At 39.5% G+C, this 18,234-nt stretch overlaps 1 protein-coding gene across 1 annotated transcript in view; it reads right to left on the bottom strand.

Moving 5' to 3' along the window:
• Positions 1-18,234, bottom strand: part of SAMHD1 (SAM and HD domain containing deoxynucleoside triphosphate triphosphohydrolase 1) — a 49,310-nt gene that overhangs the window by 22,475 nt on the left and 8,601 nt on the right. The window contains exons 3-7 of the mRNA XM_006733646.3: positions 17,738-17,810; positions 12,039-12,199; positions 10,070-10,185; positions 8,085-8,155; positions 1,875-2,030 (exon numbers count right to left, since the gene is read on the bottom strand). Coding sequence (XP_006733709.1) covers positions 1,875-2,030; positions 8,085-8,155; positions 10,070-10,185; positions 12,039-12,199; positions 17,738-17,810 — 577 coding nt within the window. The remainder of the gene's footprint in view (positions 1-1,874; positions 2,031-8,084; positions 8,156-10,069; positions 10,186-12,038; positions 12,200-17,737; positions 17,811-18,234) is intronic.

Below are 18,234 nucleotides of genomic sequence, written 5' to 3'. Positions count from 1 at the left end.
AAAGTCTTTTTTTTTTTTTAAAGATTTTATTTATTTATTTGAGAGAGAGACTGAGAGAGAGAGAGCATGAGAGGGGGGAGGGTCGGGAGGGTCAGAGGGAGAAGCAGACTCCCAGCCGAGCAGGGAGCCCGATGCAGGACTCGATCCAGGGACTCCAGGATCATGACCTGAGCCGAAGGCAGTTGCTTAACCAACTGAGCCACCCAGGCGCCCAAATAAATAAAATCTTAAAAAAATATATAAAATCTAGGGGCGCCTGGGTGGCTCAGTCGTTAGGCGTCTGCCTTCGGCTCGGGTCATGATCCCAGGGTCCTGGGATCGAGCCCCACATCAGGCTCCCTGCTCCATGGGAGGCCTGCTTCTCCCTCTCCCACTCCCCCTGCTTGTGTTCCCTCTCTGGCTCTCTTTCTCTCTGTCAAATAAATAAAATCTTATAAAATAAAATAAAATATAAAATAAAATAAAATATCTAATTATAAATTGGTAAGAATGTCCCTCATATACCAATGCTTGAATTCATGCATGAAACTAGTATTATCGTTCAAAGTAGTTACACATCTAGTCTAAATGAAATGTACTGTTCAAAGAATTTTGGGGGCACCTGGGTGGCTCAGTCAGTTAAGCAGCTGCCTTCAGCTCAGGTCGTGATCCCAGGGTCCTGGGATCGAGCCCCACATCGGGCTCCCTGCCCAGAGGGGAGACTGCTATTCCTGCTCCCTCTGCAGCTCCCCCCCGTTTATGCTCTCTCTCTGTCAAATAAATAAATGAAATCTTAAAAAAAAATTTTTTTGAAGCTCCCATATTTTGGAAATAGAGTATTTGCTTCAAAATCCAGCTCTTCATTTTATATCTTACAAATAGATTTGTATATTTATTCAAGGAAAAAAAATTTAGAGGGAAATTATTTTTCAACTTCTTTTTTATTATTTATTTTTTTTAAGTATTTTATTTATTTATTTGAGAGCGAGCATGAACAGGAGGAGAGGCAGAGGAAGAAGCAGACTTCCTGCTGAGCAGGGAGCCCCAAGTGGGGCTTGATCCCAGAACCCTGGGATCATGACCTGAGCAGAAGGCAGATGCTTAACCAACTGAGCCACCCAGGTGCCCCATTTATCTGTCTATCTATCTACCTATCTATCATTTATCTATCCCATCTGGGGGGGAGGGGCAGATGGAGGAGAGAGAGAATCCCAAGTAGGCTCCATGCCCAGCACAGAGCCTGACATGGGGCTCAATCTCAGAACCCTGAGATCATGACCGGAGCCAAAACCAAGAGTTGGACACGTAATCAACCAAGCCACCCAGGCGCCCCTCAACTTCTTTTTAATTAAACAAACAAAAAAACAAAAGAGATTTTCCTTTGAACTATTCAACTTTTTTTCTAGGTCTTCATATATCTAAATATTTCAGATGCTATTTTTTTTTATCATTTTATTTTTTTCTATTTTTTAAATTTCCTTTTCTGAGTCCTGCCCCCTCTCATTTTTCCCTCCCCCCCACTTCCCATTCCCTCACACCATTCCCCCCAGCACTCAAACATGTTAATTTTAATGGGGAAACAAGACACATACTTTTACGTTTTCCAAATGACATTACCTCCGACTCCTATGTAGAATACTGCATATCTATCCACCAAAAAATATTTACATATGTATTTTAATTTGGGGGGTAACTTCTAAAGATCTCAGTTAAGAGATAAAAAAATAGATAAGCCTTTCATTTTTTTGGTATTAAACAGTAGAAACATATAATGTATTTTATCATTTAGTCTCCTTAAAATAGCCAAATGTGTCTCTTCATATAGCTCTGAAGGAAACTAGGAAAGACTAGATGGGAAACACAGTCAATTCAAATTAAGTTGTACACGAACTTACCGAAGAATCTTTGATTGGTGATTCAAGTGGTCCTGTAATTTGTTCCTTGATAAAGCAAATATCTTCTTCAGGGATGAGACCATAGTATTCCATGACTTCTTTGAGTCCATTAGAATTAACTAGGTGCTCAAACATCATCACTGAGCCCTGTTCATGCTAGGAAAAGTCAACACAATATGGTCTGTTATAAACTCTAGTGCATTAGGGACCCCAGATAATCCAAATTATTCTTGACTCCAGGTAATTCAAAGATAAATTTCTACTGCATGTTAATTATCTAGCTTTCAGCTACTGTCTTGCAGATATTTTTTTTTTAAGTAGACTACACACCCAGCATGGAGCCCAATGCAGGGCTTTACCTCAGGATCCTGAGATCGAGACCTGAGCTAAGATCAAGAGTCAGATGCCTCACCGACTGAGCACCCAGGCATCCCTTGCAGATATTTTTTAAAAACCTGTCAAATTTGTCTCTATTTTACTACCGATAAGCCTTTGATGTATCATGTTCATCATTATTTCATAAATATATTTAATGTGGGGCACCTGGGTGGCTCAGTTGGTTAAGCGTCTGCCTTCAGCTCAGGTCATGATCCCAGGGTCTTGGGATCCAGTCCCGCTTCAGGCTCCCTGCTCAGCGGGGAAACTGCTTCTTCCTTTCCCTCTCCCTCTGCCTCTCCTTCTGCTTGTGCACTTGTGCGCTCTCTCTCTAATAAATAAATAAAATTTTTTTAAAAAAATAATAAATATATTTAATGAGATATAATCATTTACAGTACAGACGTACTGCACAGTACGGTACAGAAGAATATTACCCAGTCACACAGGTAGAATCACTATAAAATTCAGTTCAACTGGGGTGCCTGGCTGGCTCAGTCATTGGAGCATGAGACTCTTGATCTTGGGTCATGAGTTCAAGCCCCACATTGGGTGTGAAGCCTACTTAAAATAAAATTTAAAATTAAAAAAAAAAATTCAGTTCTATTATTTCATCAGCCTGAAACATCGTTACAAATTCTGTTAGCACTTCCATCTAGTGGCGAAAAGGGGTAATTGCAAACTTGCCAGTAAAAACAAAAGTGTCTTAGAGCTTTGTGGTCAGCATCGAGGTGGGAATCTCCAACTGGCCTCTTTTTACTCCTCTGTCTCCGCTCTCTCATTCATAATTGTAAAAATCAAATGATCCCCTGAAGACATCGGTGCCATCACAGGTCTTACCAAAAACTGATTCAATATGAAAACAAAAACCTTAATGGTCCTACAACTATTTTTTAAAAAATTGAATCAAGATGCATATTAATTACAAAGAGAAAAAACAGTTAAAGTTTATAATGGGAAATCTGGTAAACATTGCCTGAATCAAGTGATCAAAGTTAATATCACCAGCAGTGTGCTAAACAGATTTTATGTGCCTCTGATGTGATATACTAAGAAGATACAATGTGGCATTCTGCCAAAAACACAGAGTCTGACAGTATGTATCAGAAAACGGCAAACATCAGACAAATTGAAGGACATTCCAGAAACAACTCAACTGTACTCTTCAAAAAATAACAAGGTCGACAGGCACCTGGGTGGCTCAGTTGGTTAAGCGACTGCCTTCAGCTCAGGTCATGATCCTGGAGTCCTGGGATCGAGCCCCGCATCGGGCTCCCTGCTCAGCAGGGAGTCTGCTTCTCCCTCTGGCCCTCCCCCCTTTCATGCTCTCTCTATTTCATTCTCTCTCTCAAATAAACAAATAAAATCTTAAAAAAAAAAAAATAACAAGGTCTTAAAAGATAAAGACTGAAGACTTGTTCCAGATCAAAGGAGAGTAAAGAAAAATAGCAACTAAGTAGTATGTATGGATCAGGGAGGAAAAAAAAAAAGTTTTCTTCCTCCTTTTCTATAGGGACAATTGGTGCAATTTGAAAGAAATAAAAATTAGATAATAGTATAGCATCGATATTAATTTTCTGGTTTAGGTACTTGTACTGTGGTCATGTAAGAGAATGTTCTTGTTTTTAGGAAATACTCACTGAAGTATTTAGGAATAAAGGGGTTTGTCTACAACTTACTTTCAAATGGTTCAGAAAAAAATATATTACTTTTTAAAAGATTTTTATTAAGTAATCTCTACACCCAATACGGGGCTCAAACTCATAAGCCAGAGATCAAGAATCCCATGCTCCACCGACTGAACCAGCCAGGCACCCCTCCAAAAATGTATATATACAGAAAAATCTAAGTCCCACAAAGATAGTATGGACAAGAGCAAGGAAAATTATAAGCAACTCAGGAGTAAATATAACAAAAGATGTATAAAAACTTTATGGAGAAAATTATAAAATATAAAATAGAAGAGCCAAGGGCCAAAGATACTCAATAAAAGAACAGGGTGCAAACAATTGTACTACCAACTATTAAGACTTATTATAAAGTAATAATAATTAAGAAAGTGTGGAATAGGGGCGCCTGGGTGAGTCGGTGGTTGGACATGTGACTCATGATTTCGGCTTGGAGGGTGATCTCGGGGTCATGGGATTGAGCCCCGAGTCGGGCTCCCCGCTCAGCATGGAGTCTGCTTGGGATTCTCTGTCTCCCTCTCCCTCTGCCCCTCCCCTGCTCCCATGCTCACTCGCTCTCTCTCTAATAAATAAAGTGTCTGACTTTTGGTTTTGGCTCAGGTCATGATCTAAGGGTCCTGAGATGGAGCCAAGCATCAGACTCCATACTCAGCAGGGAACCTGCCTCCTTCCTTCTCCCTCTGGCCCTCTCCCTGCTCATGTGCTCTCTCTGTCTCAAAGAAATCGTTAAGAGAACAAAAATTTAAAAAAATAAAAATAAAAATAAATAAGTAGGGGTGCTTGGGTGGCTTAGTCAGGTAGACATCTGACTCTTGGTTTCAGCTTGGGTCATGATCTCATGGGTCGTGGGATCAAGCCCTGTGTCAGGCTCTGCTCTCAGCAAGGGGTTGGCCTGGGGATTCTCTGCCCTTCCCTCCACTGTCTCTCTCTCAAAAATAAATAAATAAATCTTTTAAAAAAACACAAAACATAAAAATAAATAAAATCTTAAAAAAAGGTGAAAGGCCAATTTTTTAATTTAAAATTTTTAAAATTTATTTATTTAAGTTACACCCAACGTGGGGCTTGAACTCACAACTATGAGATCAAGAGCTGCATGCTGTAGCGACTGAGCCACCCAGGCACCCCTGAAAGGCCAAAAAAAATTTTTTTTTGAAAGATGTATTTATTTATTTTAGAGAGAGAGAGAGCACGAGTGGGAGGAGAAGAAGGAAAGAGACTCTCAAGCAGACTCAGTGCCGAGCAAGGAGCCCCACGTGGGGCTTGATCCCATGACCCTGAGATCAGGGCCTGAAACAAAATCCAAGAATCAGACACCTAACTGATTGTGCCACCCAGACACTGCTGAAAGGCCAAATTTTCAAATATAAAGACTCGGAAATCGGGACGCCTTGATCTCAGGGTTGTGAGTTCAAGCCCCATGTTGGGAGTGGAGCCTACTTTAAAAAGTAAATACAAAGACTTGCAAATGACTGAATAGATCCTTTTTAGATCAGCCTTGCTGAAGAAAACAACTATTAAGTCTGGACAACTTCCTACAGGTACTGACAGGCAACCAATAGCAGACAGATGTGAGCAGGAAGTTAACACTTGAAAAAAAGCCTTGGGCAATATGCCAGTTATTTTATGGCGTTTAGCATGAGGCCCCAAGGCAGCAAAACTACAGAGAAACTACCCATCTTAGTCGAAGAACCAGAATACTTCATCAGAATTTAAAATTTGGGGGCGCCTGGGTGGCTCAGTCGTTAAGCGTCTGCCTTCGGCTCAGGTCATGATCCAGGGTCCTGGGATGAGCCCCACATCGGGCTCCCTGCTCGGCAGGAAGCCTGCTTCTCCCTCTCTCACTCCCCCTGCTTGTGTTCCCTCTCTCACTGTGTCTCTCTCTGTCAAATAAATAAATAAAATCTTAAAAAAAAAAAAAAAAAGAATTTAAAATTTGTTTCTCAAAAGGCACTATTAAAAATAATGAATTGGCAAGTTCGAGATGGGAAAAAAATCTTCACAATACATATATCTATTATATATCTATAGTTACTACATACACTATTATATATGTATATATAGTTATATATATAATTACTCAAATCAACAATTAAAAGGCAAGCAATAACATTTTTTAATGTTGAAAGAACTCTTCACAAAAGATATATCAATAACAAAGTACAGGAAATGGTATTCAATGTACATCGAAGAACGTCAATAAAAAAGCCCCCCAAAACCCCAAAACACCACTTGACACTCATTAGATTAATCTAAAAAACCAAATGTTGATGAGGCTATGGGACAGGAAATCTCCCACAGTGCTTACAGAGCATAAAATGGTACAATATGGGAGAGGTCTGGGAGTTTCTAACAAAGTAAACATGCATCTACTTTATGATCTGGCACTTTTAGGCATTTTACCTAAAAGAAATGAAGACATTTTCCACAAAAATCATGTACAGTGATGTGTATAGCAACCTCATTTGTAATAGTCAAAAAGTGAAAACAACCCAAATTCTATCAAAGGGAAAAAGGATAAACAAATCACAATTTACCCATACAATGGAATACTAACTCAGCAATAAGCAGGGATCAAAAGGTGATGCATGCAACATGAAGGAATCTCACAATCATCATGTTGTGTGAATAAAAGCAAGACACAGAAGAATATCTACGATATGATTCTACTTATATCAAATCTAAGAATAGACAAAGCTAATCTTAGTTTATAAAACTCAGAAGGTGATGAGGGAGAAGTAGGCACTGACTGAGAATTTTCCAAGAAGATGAAGACATTCCATATCCTGACTTGGGTAGTGGTTACGTGGATGTATACACCTGCCAAAATTCACTGAACCAGGGCACCTGACTGGCTCAGTCAGTGCAGTGTGCGACTCTTGATCTTGGGGTTGTGAGTTTGAGCTCCATGTTAGGTGTAGAGATTACTTAAAATAAACAAACCAACAAACTTTAAAAAAATTCACTGAACTGTACACTTAAGATCAGTACAACTTACTATATGTGAATTTTTCCTTTCAAAGAAAGAAAAGTAGGGGTGCCTGGTTGGCTCAGTTGGTGAAGCATGTGACTCTTGATCTTGGGGTCATGAGTTCAAGCCCCACATTGGGTGTAGATGTTACTTAAGAAAAGTAAAATATTTTAAAAAAAGAAAGAAAGAAAATAGAGGTTGATGTGGAAGAACCATTCAGTACATATTAATATCCTTTTCTACTCCATGTTCCAGAAATACAATGTTGTAAAAAATGGAAGCCAGCATAACTTCACTTTTCAAAAATTGATTGCAAAAATACGGGTCAGCCACCTGCATATCCTAATTATAAAATAGTTCAATTAATATAAATGATGCAACTTGCCTGGTATTGGCTACTTCATGATAAAAAAAAAAAGTTAAAATGGAGTTGGCCTTTTATTTATTTTTTCAATAGTGTGATAGAATAGTAAGAGCATTAAATTAGCAGCTAGAGGGACACCTGGGTGGATCAGTTGGTTAAACATCTGCCTTTGGCTCAGGTCATGATCTGGGGGTCCTGGGACTGAGCCCCGAGTTGGGCTTCCCGCTCAGCAGAGAGTCTGCTTCTCCCTCTTCCCCTCCACCCCATTTGTGCTCTGTCTCTCTCTCAAATAAATAAAATCTTTTTTAAAAATTTAGCAGCTAGAAAACCTGGTTTTCTAGTGCTGGCTCTACCATTTAACAGCTTTGTGATTTTTTTTTTTAAGATTTATTTTTTTTTGAGAGAGAGAGCATGTGAGCAGGAGGAAGGGGCAGAGGGAGAAGGAGACGAAGCAGACTCTGTGCTGAGTGCAAAGCCCAATGAGGGTCTCGATCTCACAACCCATGAGATCATGACCTAAGCCGAAACCAAGAGTCGTTCACTTAACTGACTGCCACCCAGGCGCCCCAAGCTTTGTGATTTTTTTGTATATCAGTATACCTCTGTGAGCTTCAAGTTCCTTTACACTTATAAAAATGTAGGTAATGATTCTTTCCTTAAAGACTACTGGGAGATCAAATTAAATACACACACACACACACACACATGCCATATATATATGAATATGAGTACACTGTAATGGAGAAGTATACTATACACAGCAATGGTTGCTTAAATAGTCTTTGCTAACTATTGAATATATGAATACATACCGTCCATTTCACATTTGGGCGAGCAAGTGGAATAAATCTTCCATCAAACATATGAGAAAATGGCCCATGACCTTAAAAACAAAAGCAGCCTTAGAACAAGGAAATTGCTTGTAAACTGGTAAAGTGTAAATCTATTTTTTTATCTTTTTAGCTTAACTTGAAAATGAACAGAAATTAATAATCTATAAGTACATCACAAAAAGGGACAAGCAAATCCTTCCTTCCTATTTTCTAAAACAAGAGATTAGGAAATAAAATCATATAGGAAAGTCAGGTGTCCATGGAGGGTCTCTGAGTTATCAGAGCTTACATAAATCTGATGAAAGGATAGTTCTGTGTTAACTAAAAGGAATGTTAAGGAAAAACCTTTGGCATCTTCAGATTGAATATATTAGAATAGCCATTTTAAGACAATCCCTTGGGGTGCAGGAAGAAAATAATATAACTTTATTTTTCTACTCTCATCCTTTAAAAACATCTTTTTTCATGTAAATTTTATAATGTACATAATATATTTTACAGTAAATATACACACTTGGATTTTTACTGCTGATGTGGGCAACCAAAAGTGGAGATCACTAGTTTATCTTATTCATAAGTGATTTTTAACATTCCACTCATTTAATAATATGAAACTTTGTTGACACACAACTCTATAATTACCAGAATTTCTGAAATGAGTTAGTTGGCTGAAGAGGGACTCCACCTGGACCAGCCCTGGGTCTTTCTGCAAATCGCAGTCTATACAAAAAGGCTCATGGGCGCCTGGGTGGCTCAGTCGTTAAGTGTCTGCCTTCGGCTCAGGTCATGATCCCAGGATCCTGGGATCGAGTCCCACATTGGGCTCCCTGCTCTGTGGAGAGCCTGCTTTTCCCTCTCCCACTCCCCCTGCTTGTGTTCCTGCTCTCGCTGTGTCTCTCTCTGTCAAATAAATAAACAAAATCTTAAAAAAAAAAAAAAAAAAGGCTCATGAGTGCAGTATTCAGACTCCTTAGAGACTGGCAAAGGTTTCCCAATGATACCCTCTCAAAATACCTAGAATCTGTTAAATTTATCATCTAGGAGTGATATTGGTCTACTGACATCTCCAAGGGGACAAGCTAAAGAGAGTGCCCTACCCCTTTAAGAATCTGGCTAGGGGCGCCTGGATGGCTTAGTCATTAAGTGTCTGCCTTTGGCTCAGGTCATGTTCCCAGGGTCCTGGGATTGAGCCCCACATCAGGCTCCCTGCTCAGCTGGAAGCCTGCTTCTCCCTCTCCCACTCGCCCTGCTTGTGTTCCTGCTCTTGCTGTCTCTCTCTCTGTCAAAAAAAAAAAAAAAAAAAAAGAATCTGGCTATTTTGAAACACAGATACCTCCCTTTCTCTGCCCTGAGGGCACACACAAACTCTTAGACCCCTCCAATAGGTAGGAATAAACTACAAAGAGATGGGGGTAAAAACTCCTATAACAAAGAGGACAATCTCTTTTCTCTTTCTTTGTCAAAGAAGGATGATACTCTTCTACTTGGATTTAAGTGGTCCAAGACCTCACATGGGTCAGGGAAGAAAAGGAGTTCTCTAAATCTGTTGTTAATCTGCTAGGGCAGATTATGTATTCTGGGTATGAGAAGAATGGATTTGATAAAGTAACTGAAAGAAATATGGCAATTTTTCAACAAGAAGAATAAAACAAAGATAAAACTCACATTCTCCTAAACACAGTAGTCAAAAAAATTTCACTATCATAAAGTCCTTTCATATAACTTGTAGCAAAGATGTGTAACATGGGAAATACACTGAAAGACTACAAAAAAAAAAAAAAAGAGCAATGCTTTGGGCTTATGAATCACGCTAGGAAGAAGCAATGGCATATTTAGATTAATGTTAACTGCAGAATTAAAACATAATTTTCATATATCTTTTGGTTAATCAGATTTTTTAATTTCAAAGAGAGATAACACATTATGGTTTTACATGAACAACTTTGGTTCTTTGTACAGCATACCGAGATCATGACAAAGGCCAGCAATCTGAACACAGAGCACATCTCGTGCACTTATCTGCAGCTCTGGTTGTTTCTCACGCAGTGCACGAACCAGACATCCTGCTAGATACCCTACACTGCAGAGTAAGCAAAACAAAAAACAACATAAAGTCACTCTTCCATTTGAAAGACGATACTTCCGGACCTCAAGAACTTTAACATGTTTCTCAAATGCTCTAATACATGTCTCTAACAAGTTAACAGAGTAGTCAAGTAGTCTGTTTCAGAACTAGGCAGAAACACACAAACAGAATCCCCAAAGCAGGACCACAATCAGTAATCATTAGGGAAATGTAACATCAAAATCGCAATGAGCTACCACCCTCACACGCGTTAGAAAGGCTATTATAAAACAAAACAAAACAAAACCAAACCACAAATGTCGGCTAGAACGTGGAGAAATTAGAACCCTTATGCACTGTTGTTGGGAGTGTATAATGGTGCAGCCACTATGAAAAACAATATGGTAGCTCCTCAAAAAATTAAAAATAAAATTACCATATGATCCAGCAGTTCCACTCTGGGTATACACCCAGAACACTAAAAGCAGGGTCTCAAAGAGATATATGCACACCCATGTTCATAGCAACACTATTCACAATAGCCAGAGGTGGAAGCAACCCAAGTGTCCACTCACAAATAAAGGGATAAACAAAATATGGTATAAGCATATAATTGAGTATTACTCAGTCTTAAAAAAGAATTTCTCACACATGCTCCAACATAGATGAACTTTGAGAAAATTATGCTAAGTGAATTGAGCCAGTCACAAAAAGACAAATACTGTAGGATATTACTTATATGAGATACCTAGAATACTTAAATTCATAGAAACCAAAAGCAGAATGGTGATGACCAGAGGCTAGAGGGAGAGGAGAATGGGGAACTGTTATTTAATGGGTATAGAGTTTCAGTTTTGCAAGATGAAAAGGTTCTGGAGTTTGGTTGCACAATAATATGGATATATTTAACACTACTGAACTGTACACTTAAAAATGGTTTAGATGGTAAATTTTATATTCTGTGTATTTTACCACAAAAAAATTTTTTTTCAAAGAAGCAGGACTTCTGGCTTTGTAATGCTGACAACACAGACAGAAGATAAAGTGCCTGACAAATGTTAAAAGCACTTTTAGCATTTCCCCCTAAAAGTAATTCCTGAGAATACAATATCTTTCTTTCCCCTTTAACTCTGAACTCCACGAAGTTAGACACAATTGCTACCTTGTTGGTTTGGTAGGGCCTAGTGAGTTTTCAATAAATATGTGTTGATGAATGAATGTACATTTGGGTAGACACTTGTGTTCCTGCTATTAAAACCACTTGAAAAAAAAAAAAACCCACAAAAAACAAAAAACACTTCAAACAAACAAAGCAAAGTAAAACAGTGTGAGTACTTCATGAAACCTAGAAAACTGTCCAGTTCTTCCCAGCCCATATTCTCCTGGCTCCAGATTTTATAATGGAAAAGCAGACCGAATTCTCAACTTAGTTGTATGTAACAGAGGTTCTACCTTCTCTAAGTTTATGAATATTTTCCTGATCTACAAATTTCCTGATAGGTGAAGAAAATCTTCTGCTTTGAAAGGCAATTCTGTACAAGACTAAACAGGAAAATTTAAAAAATCAAACTTACAGTTAGTTATATCAGTAACCAACCCAGTTAGGTTTTAAATATTTAAACACAAATTTGTCATCCAAATGACCTGTCAATAGACAGTTTATCTTTCCAGTGAAGATCTGAACTGGCTTGTAAGAATACATAAAATAAACAAAATATAGCAAGGTACATCAAAGCCTCAATTTTCTCATCAACAAAATATGGATATTATTACCATTTTGTAAAACTGTTCTCTAAAAGATGAGACAGTCCTTTCATGATAAAGAAGGTACTTAATAACTGTAAATTCCCCATTAACTGCCTTCTTACCCTAGACTGTGCTCAAATCGATTGTGTGAAGCGCCTGGAAAAATGTAGTAACTGCCTCCCAACTGTTTGATATATCGAAGCCGCTGAAATTGAGGTGTGTCGATGATTCGGATGAGGAGAGGGTGGAGTTCAATGTGGCCATGGATAGGATCATTAATTACCTAGAAAATTATGTTTAAATTAATATCAGTAACAATATGTAACTCCATCTAAAATTTTGTGCAGCTATTCCTATCTACAGTGTACAAAGCTATTCAATTGTTCTCAAGAACAAGACTACAGGAAATAATAAGATATTAATATCATTACCTTACTAACAGACAGATCAAGTATATTGGATCTGAGTATATTTTACTTCTTAATGGATTCTAATAATAGAAAGATAAGGACTTTAATCTTTTTATTATGATTTGATTAGCCTTTAATAAGTTAGTCTTGAATTCAAGTTAAACATACTTATTTAACACACTCGTTCAGATCATAAAAGCATATTACTATAGGCAGTGTGTATATTTTTTTCCCCTAAATGTATCTATATACTGCCCATTAGGGAGAGAGGGAGGGAGTGAGGAAGAAAGGAAGCTTCCTATCATAAAGATAAGAAATCTGAGGCAGGAAAATAAAATTCTATACTACTTAATATTACTCAGAAATACTTAGTAAAAATAAATTTTACAATTACTTCTTACTCTAAGTTTGAACAGGGTTAAATATGGGTGAAGATTTAATGCCTCTCTATATTTCTTTAAATAAAGATACTTCTTGGGGCACCTGGGCCCTCAGTCAGTTAAGCGACTGACTCTTGGTTTCGGCTCAGGTCATGATCTCAGGGTCGTGAGATGGAGCTCTGTGTCAGGCTCTGTGCTCAGAGCAGAGTCTGCTTAAGATTCTCTTTCTGGGGCGCCTGGGTGGCTCAGTCATTAGGCGTCTGCCTTCGGCTCAAGTCATGATCCCAGGGTCCTGGGATGGAGCCCCGCATCGGGCTCCCTGCTCCGCGGGAAGCCTGCTTCTCCCTCTCCCACTCCCCCTGCTTGTGTTCTCTCTCTCGCTGTCTCTCTCTGTCAAATAAATAAATAAAATCTTTAAAAAACAAATAAAAAATAAAAAAAGATTCTCTCTTTCCCTCTCCCTCTGCCCCTCTCCCCCAGTACATGCACCCTCCTTCCCTCTCTCTCTCTAAAACAAATAAAATCTTAAAAATATATATACTTATTTCTTAACTATCTATAACTACCTTTTAAAGAGAAAGATACAAAATAAAAAAGGAATTTAATAAATGATCTAATTCATGATTTTCAAACTGCTTCAAATTTTTCCATGAAGTTTCTTAAACATGTACAGAATTCTGGGAGGTGAAGGGCCTTGTCTGTGCCATTTATTGCCATAGTCTCAGAACGCAGCACACAGCATAGTGCCTGACACATAGTAGGAACTCAAATATGTTTTATTTTTTTATTTTTATTTTTTTTTAAGATTTTATTTATTTGAGAGAGAGAGAGAGAGAACGAGCGGTGGGGAGGGCCAGAGGGAGAGAGAGAGAGAGAGAAGCAGGTTCCCATTGAGCAGGGAGCCCGATGCGGAGCTCGATCCCAGGACCTGGAGATCATGACCTGAGCCGAAGGCAGATGCTCAACCGAATGAGCCACCCACGCGCCCCTCAAATATGCAGGGCTCGATCCCAGGACCCTGGGATCATGACCTGAGCCAAAGGCAGACGCTTAACAACTGAGCCACCCAGGCGCCCCGGAGCATGCAACTCTTGATAGGGTTGAGAGTTTGAGCCCCACATTGGGTGTAGATGACTTAAAAATAAAATATATTTAAAAAATTAAGTAAAATAAAAAGAAAATCATATATTGGCCTATTCTTTCCCCTTATATAAAATTAATGTAACCATCACAAACAGAATCTATTTTTATTATTTTTTTAATTTTTTATATTTTTAAAGATCGTATATATTTGTCAGAAGAGAGAAAGAGAGCGAGCACAAGCAGGGGGAACAGCAGGCAGAGGGAGAAGCAGACTCTCCACTGAGCAGGGAGCAGGGAACTGATGTGGGACTCAATCCCAGGACCCTGGGATCGTGACCTGAGCTGAAGGTATCTTCATCCTTAACCAACTGAGACACCCAGGCATCCCCAGAATCTATTTTTAAAAAATATTTTCTTTATTTATTTGAGAGAGAAAGAGCATGAATGGGAGGAGGGGCAGAGGAAAAGGGACAAGCAGACTCCCTGCTGAGCCGGGAGCACGATGCGGGGCTCAATCCCAGGACCCTGAGATCATGACCTGTGCCAAAGTCAGATGCTTAACTGACTGAGCCATGCAGGTACCCCTAGAATCTATTTTGCTGGTTTCTCTTCAGATCGCAAAAATTATAAAAAAAAAAAAATTCTATAATCTACTTTTAATCCATTTAAGGGTCAAAGTTTTTACTGTCAAGTTTTTGGGTATAATAACTGGTTAAAACAAAGTAAATTTAAGCAGCTTTATAAAAAAAAATAAAGAGAGGTGCCTGGTGGCTCAGTCCGTTAAGCGACCAGCTCTTGGTTTTGGCTCAGGTCATGATCTCAGGGTTGTGAGATTGAGCTCCATATAGGGCTCCACACTGGGTGTGGAGCCTGCTTGAGATTCTCTCTCTCCCCCTTTCCCTCTGCCCCTTCCCCCATGCACTCTCTCTCTCAAATGGGTAAATAAAATCTTTAAAAAAAAAAATAAAGAACTCACTGAAAATCATTTTTAACATATCATAACTTTTCATGTCAAAATGCATCATGAGCAATTAATCATTTTACAGATCTTAATAATTATCCTTTAAAAAAAGATTTATTTATTTTAGAGAGAGAGAGACCATGCAATTGTGCACAAAAGTGGGGAGAGGGGCAGAGGGAAAGAGAGAACCTCAAACAACTCCAAGCTGAGCGTAAGCCCAACAGGGAGCTTGATTTCATGACCGGAGATCATGACCTGAGCTCAAATCAGAGCCAGAGGCTCAACTCACTGAGCCACCCAGGCGCCCCATCCTTTTTTTTCTTTTTAAAGTAAGCTCTATGCCCAATGTGGGGCTTGAACTCATGACTTGAGATCAAATCAGAGCCAGAGGCTCAACTCACTGAGCCACCCAGGCGCCCCATCCTTTTTTTTCTTTTTAAAGTAAGCTCTATGCCCAATGTGGGGCTTGAACTCATGACCTGAGATCAAGAATTGCATGCTAAGGGAAAAAAAAAAAAAAGAGTTCCATGCTCTACAGACTAACAGACTGAGCCAGGCACCCCAATAATTATCCTTATAATGGCTTCATTTCATTAATGAACTAACTTTTTTATAAAAAGATTTTTTAATTAATTTTTTAAAGATTTTATTTATTTGACACAGAGAGAGTGAGAGAGAGAGCACAAGCAGGAGGAGTGGCAGGCAGAGGGAGAAGGAGAAGCAGGCTCTCTGCTGAGCAAGGAGCCCAATCTGGGGCTCATCCCAGGACCCTGAAATCATGACCTGAGCCGAAGGCAGCCACTTAACCGATTGACCCACCCAGGTGCCCCTGATTTTTTAACTTATTTTGAGAGAGTGTGTGTGCGTGCGCGCGTGCACGCGCCTGTGGGAGCACGTGAGCGAGTGCGGGGAGGGGCAGAGGCAGCGGGACAGGCAGAATCTCAACCAGACTCCACACTGAGCATGGAGCCTCACGACCCAGAGATCATGACCTGAGCCAAAATCGAGAGTCAGATGCTTAACTGACTGAGCGACCTAGGTGCCCCATGATGAACTAACATTTTTAAACCATTCCTTAATGTTGGGCAACAAGTTGTTGGTAATTCAAGTTATGTTATTTCATATTCCCTTTCTAACTCATTTTTTTAAAGATTTTATTTATTTATTTGAGAGAGAGAGAGATAGCGAGAGAGAGAACACAAGCAGGGGGAAGGGGAGAGGGAGAAGCAGGCCTCCCGCGGAGCAGGGAGCCTGATGCGGGGGGCTCGATCCCAGGACCCTGGGATCATGACCTGAGCCGAAGGCAGACGCTTAACGACTGAGCCACCCAGGCGCCCCAGAAAGAGAATCTTAAGCAGACTCTGCTCTGAGCACAGAGCCTGACACAGAGCTCCATCTCACGACCCTGAGATCATGACCTGAGCCGAAACCAAGAGTCAGTCGCTTAACTGACTGAAGGCCCAGGTGCCCCAAGAAGTATCGATCCTAGGATCGAGCCCCACATCGGGCTCCCTGTTCAGCAGGAAGCCTGCTTCTCTCTCTCCCACTCCCCCTGCTTGTTTTCCCTCTCGCTGTGTCTCTGTCAAATAAATAAAATCTTAAAAAAAAAAAGTTTAACACACTTACTGTAGGGCGCCTGGGTGGCCCAGTTGGTTAAGCAACTGCCTTCGGCTCAGGTCATGATCCTGGAGTCCCTGGATCGAGTTCCGCATCGGGCTCCCTGCTCGGCAGGGAGTCTGCTTCTCCCTCTAACCCTCCCCCCTCTCATGTGCTCTCTCTCATTCTCTCTCTCTCAAATAAATAAATAATATCTTAAAAAAAAAAAAACACTGTAAAATATAATTTTTATAAAGTTTAAAAAACATGTAGAACAATACTACATATTGTTTATGGCCACACATACACGTGTAGTAAAAGTAAAAACATTTGTGAAAATGATTAAACCCAATTCAGGATGGTGCTTTTGGGGGAAGAGGGGAAGAAAGGATGGAAACAGAATCTAGGAAGGGTACAAAAAAGGCCCTATATTGTTTCTAACATTTTGTTCTAAAAACAACAGATCTAAAGCAAATTAGGCAAAATGTTAAGATTTAACAAGCTGGGTAGTAGTCCACTTATACTTTTCTGTATGCTTAATATATTTTAGTGGTTTTTTTTGATGTAAATATTCTGTGTTTAATTTAGAAAATGCAGTTTATGGGGCGCCTGGGTGGCTCAATGGGTTAAGAGTCCAACTCTTGATTTCAGCTCCGGGGCCTGAGCTGGGTGGGAAGCCTGCGGAAGATTCTCTCCCTCTGCCCCTCCTCTCCACAACTAGTGCATGTGTGTGCACTCTTTCTCTCTCACTCTAAAAAAAATAATAATAAAAAGAGAAAAAAGAAAATGCAGTTTAGAAGTATCAAAATCAACCACAATCCTATTACTGAGAAGCAGATTTCCTTCCATTCTTTTAAAAATGAATTTTTTTTTTCTTTTTATTTATTTATTTGTTTGACAGATAGAGACACAGGGAGAGAGGGAACACAAGCAGGGGGAGTGGGAGAAGGAGAAGCAGGCTTCCTGCCAAGCAGGGAGCCCAATGTGGGGCTCGATCCCAGGACCCTGGGATCATGACCTGAGCCGAAGGCAGATGCTTAACGACTGAGCAACCCAGGTGCCCCTTTTTTTCCTTTTTAAAATGAATTCTACAGGGGGCACCTGGGTGGCTCAGTCACTTGAGCATCCAACTCTTGATTTCAGATCAGGTCATGATCTCAGGGTCCTGGGATCAAACCGTGCATCCAGCTCTGCCCTCAGCGAGGAGTCTGATTGAGATTCTCTCTCTCTCTCTCTGTCCCTCCCCCCAGCTTGTGTGCATGCATATGCTCTCTCTAAAATAAATAAATAAAATCTTTTAAAAAAATAAATAAAATGAATTCTACAGGTGTTCATTCTAAGTTATGTCACTTTATAATTCAAAAAACATGATAAACTCTGATTCCTCTTACCTTCATTGAATCAACGTGAATTTCACTCAGTTGTTGGATATAATTATGCAGCTTCTTTCTGTCCCCCAAGGTACTAGAATTATAACAGGATAAGCAAATCTATCATTATTTGCTTAATAATAATCCCTAGAGTATATAATAGTATATAATCAACTCTAAATTATCTACATTAATATAATGAGAAGTCAGATTAAAAGGAACAATTAATAATTCAAACATACACCCCCCCTAGAAACTCTCCCTTAGGCTTCTGCCCTTGATGCTCTTCCCGTGGTAACTCAGACTTCAACATCTATGTCTCTACTGAGTGCTCAATTGATACTTCAAACTTATTTTAATCTACCTGAAGTTGACATCTTCCCTCACAACCCTGAATTTGCATGGTTCAAGGTACACTCTGAAGTAGAGCACAGTGAGAATGAAAAAGGACTTTGAAATCAGAACTGATTCACATCTTTACACAGAATCTGTGTGACCTTGGGAAAAAAAAAAATCAC

The sequence above is a fragment of the Leptonychotes weddellii genome, chromosome 10 (genome assembly GCF_054177405.1).
Source record: "Leptonychotes weddellii isolate Sample4059 chromosome 10, ASM5417740v2, whole genome shotgun sequence".
Lineage (NCBI taxonomy): Eukaryota > Metazoa > Chordata > Mammalia > Carnivora > Phocidae > Leptonychotes > Leptonychotes weddellii.
This window is presented reverse-complemented; position numbering and strand designations above follow the sequence as displayed.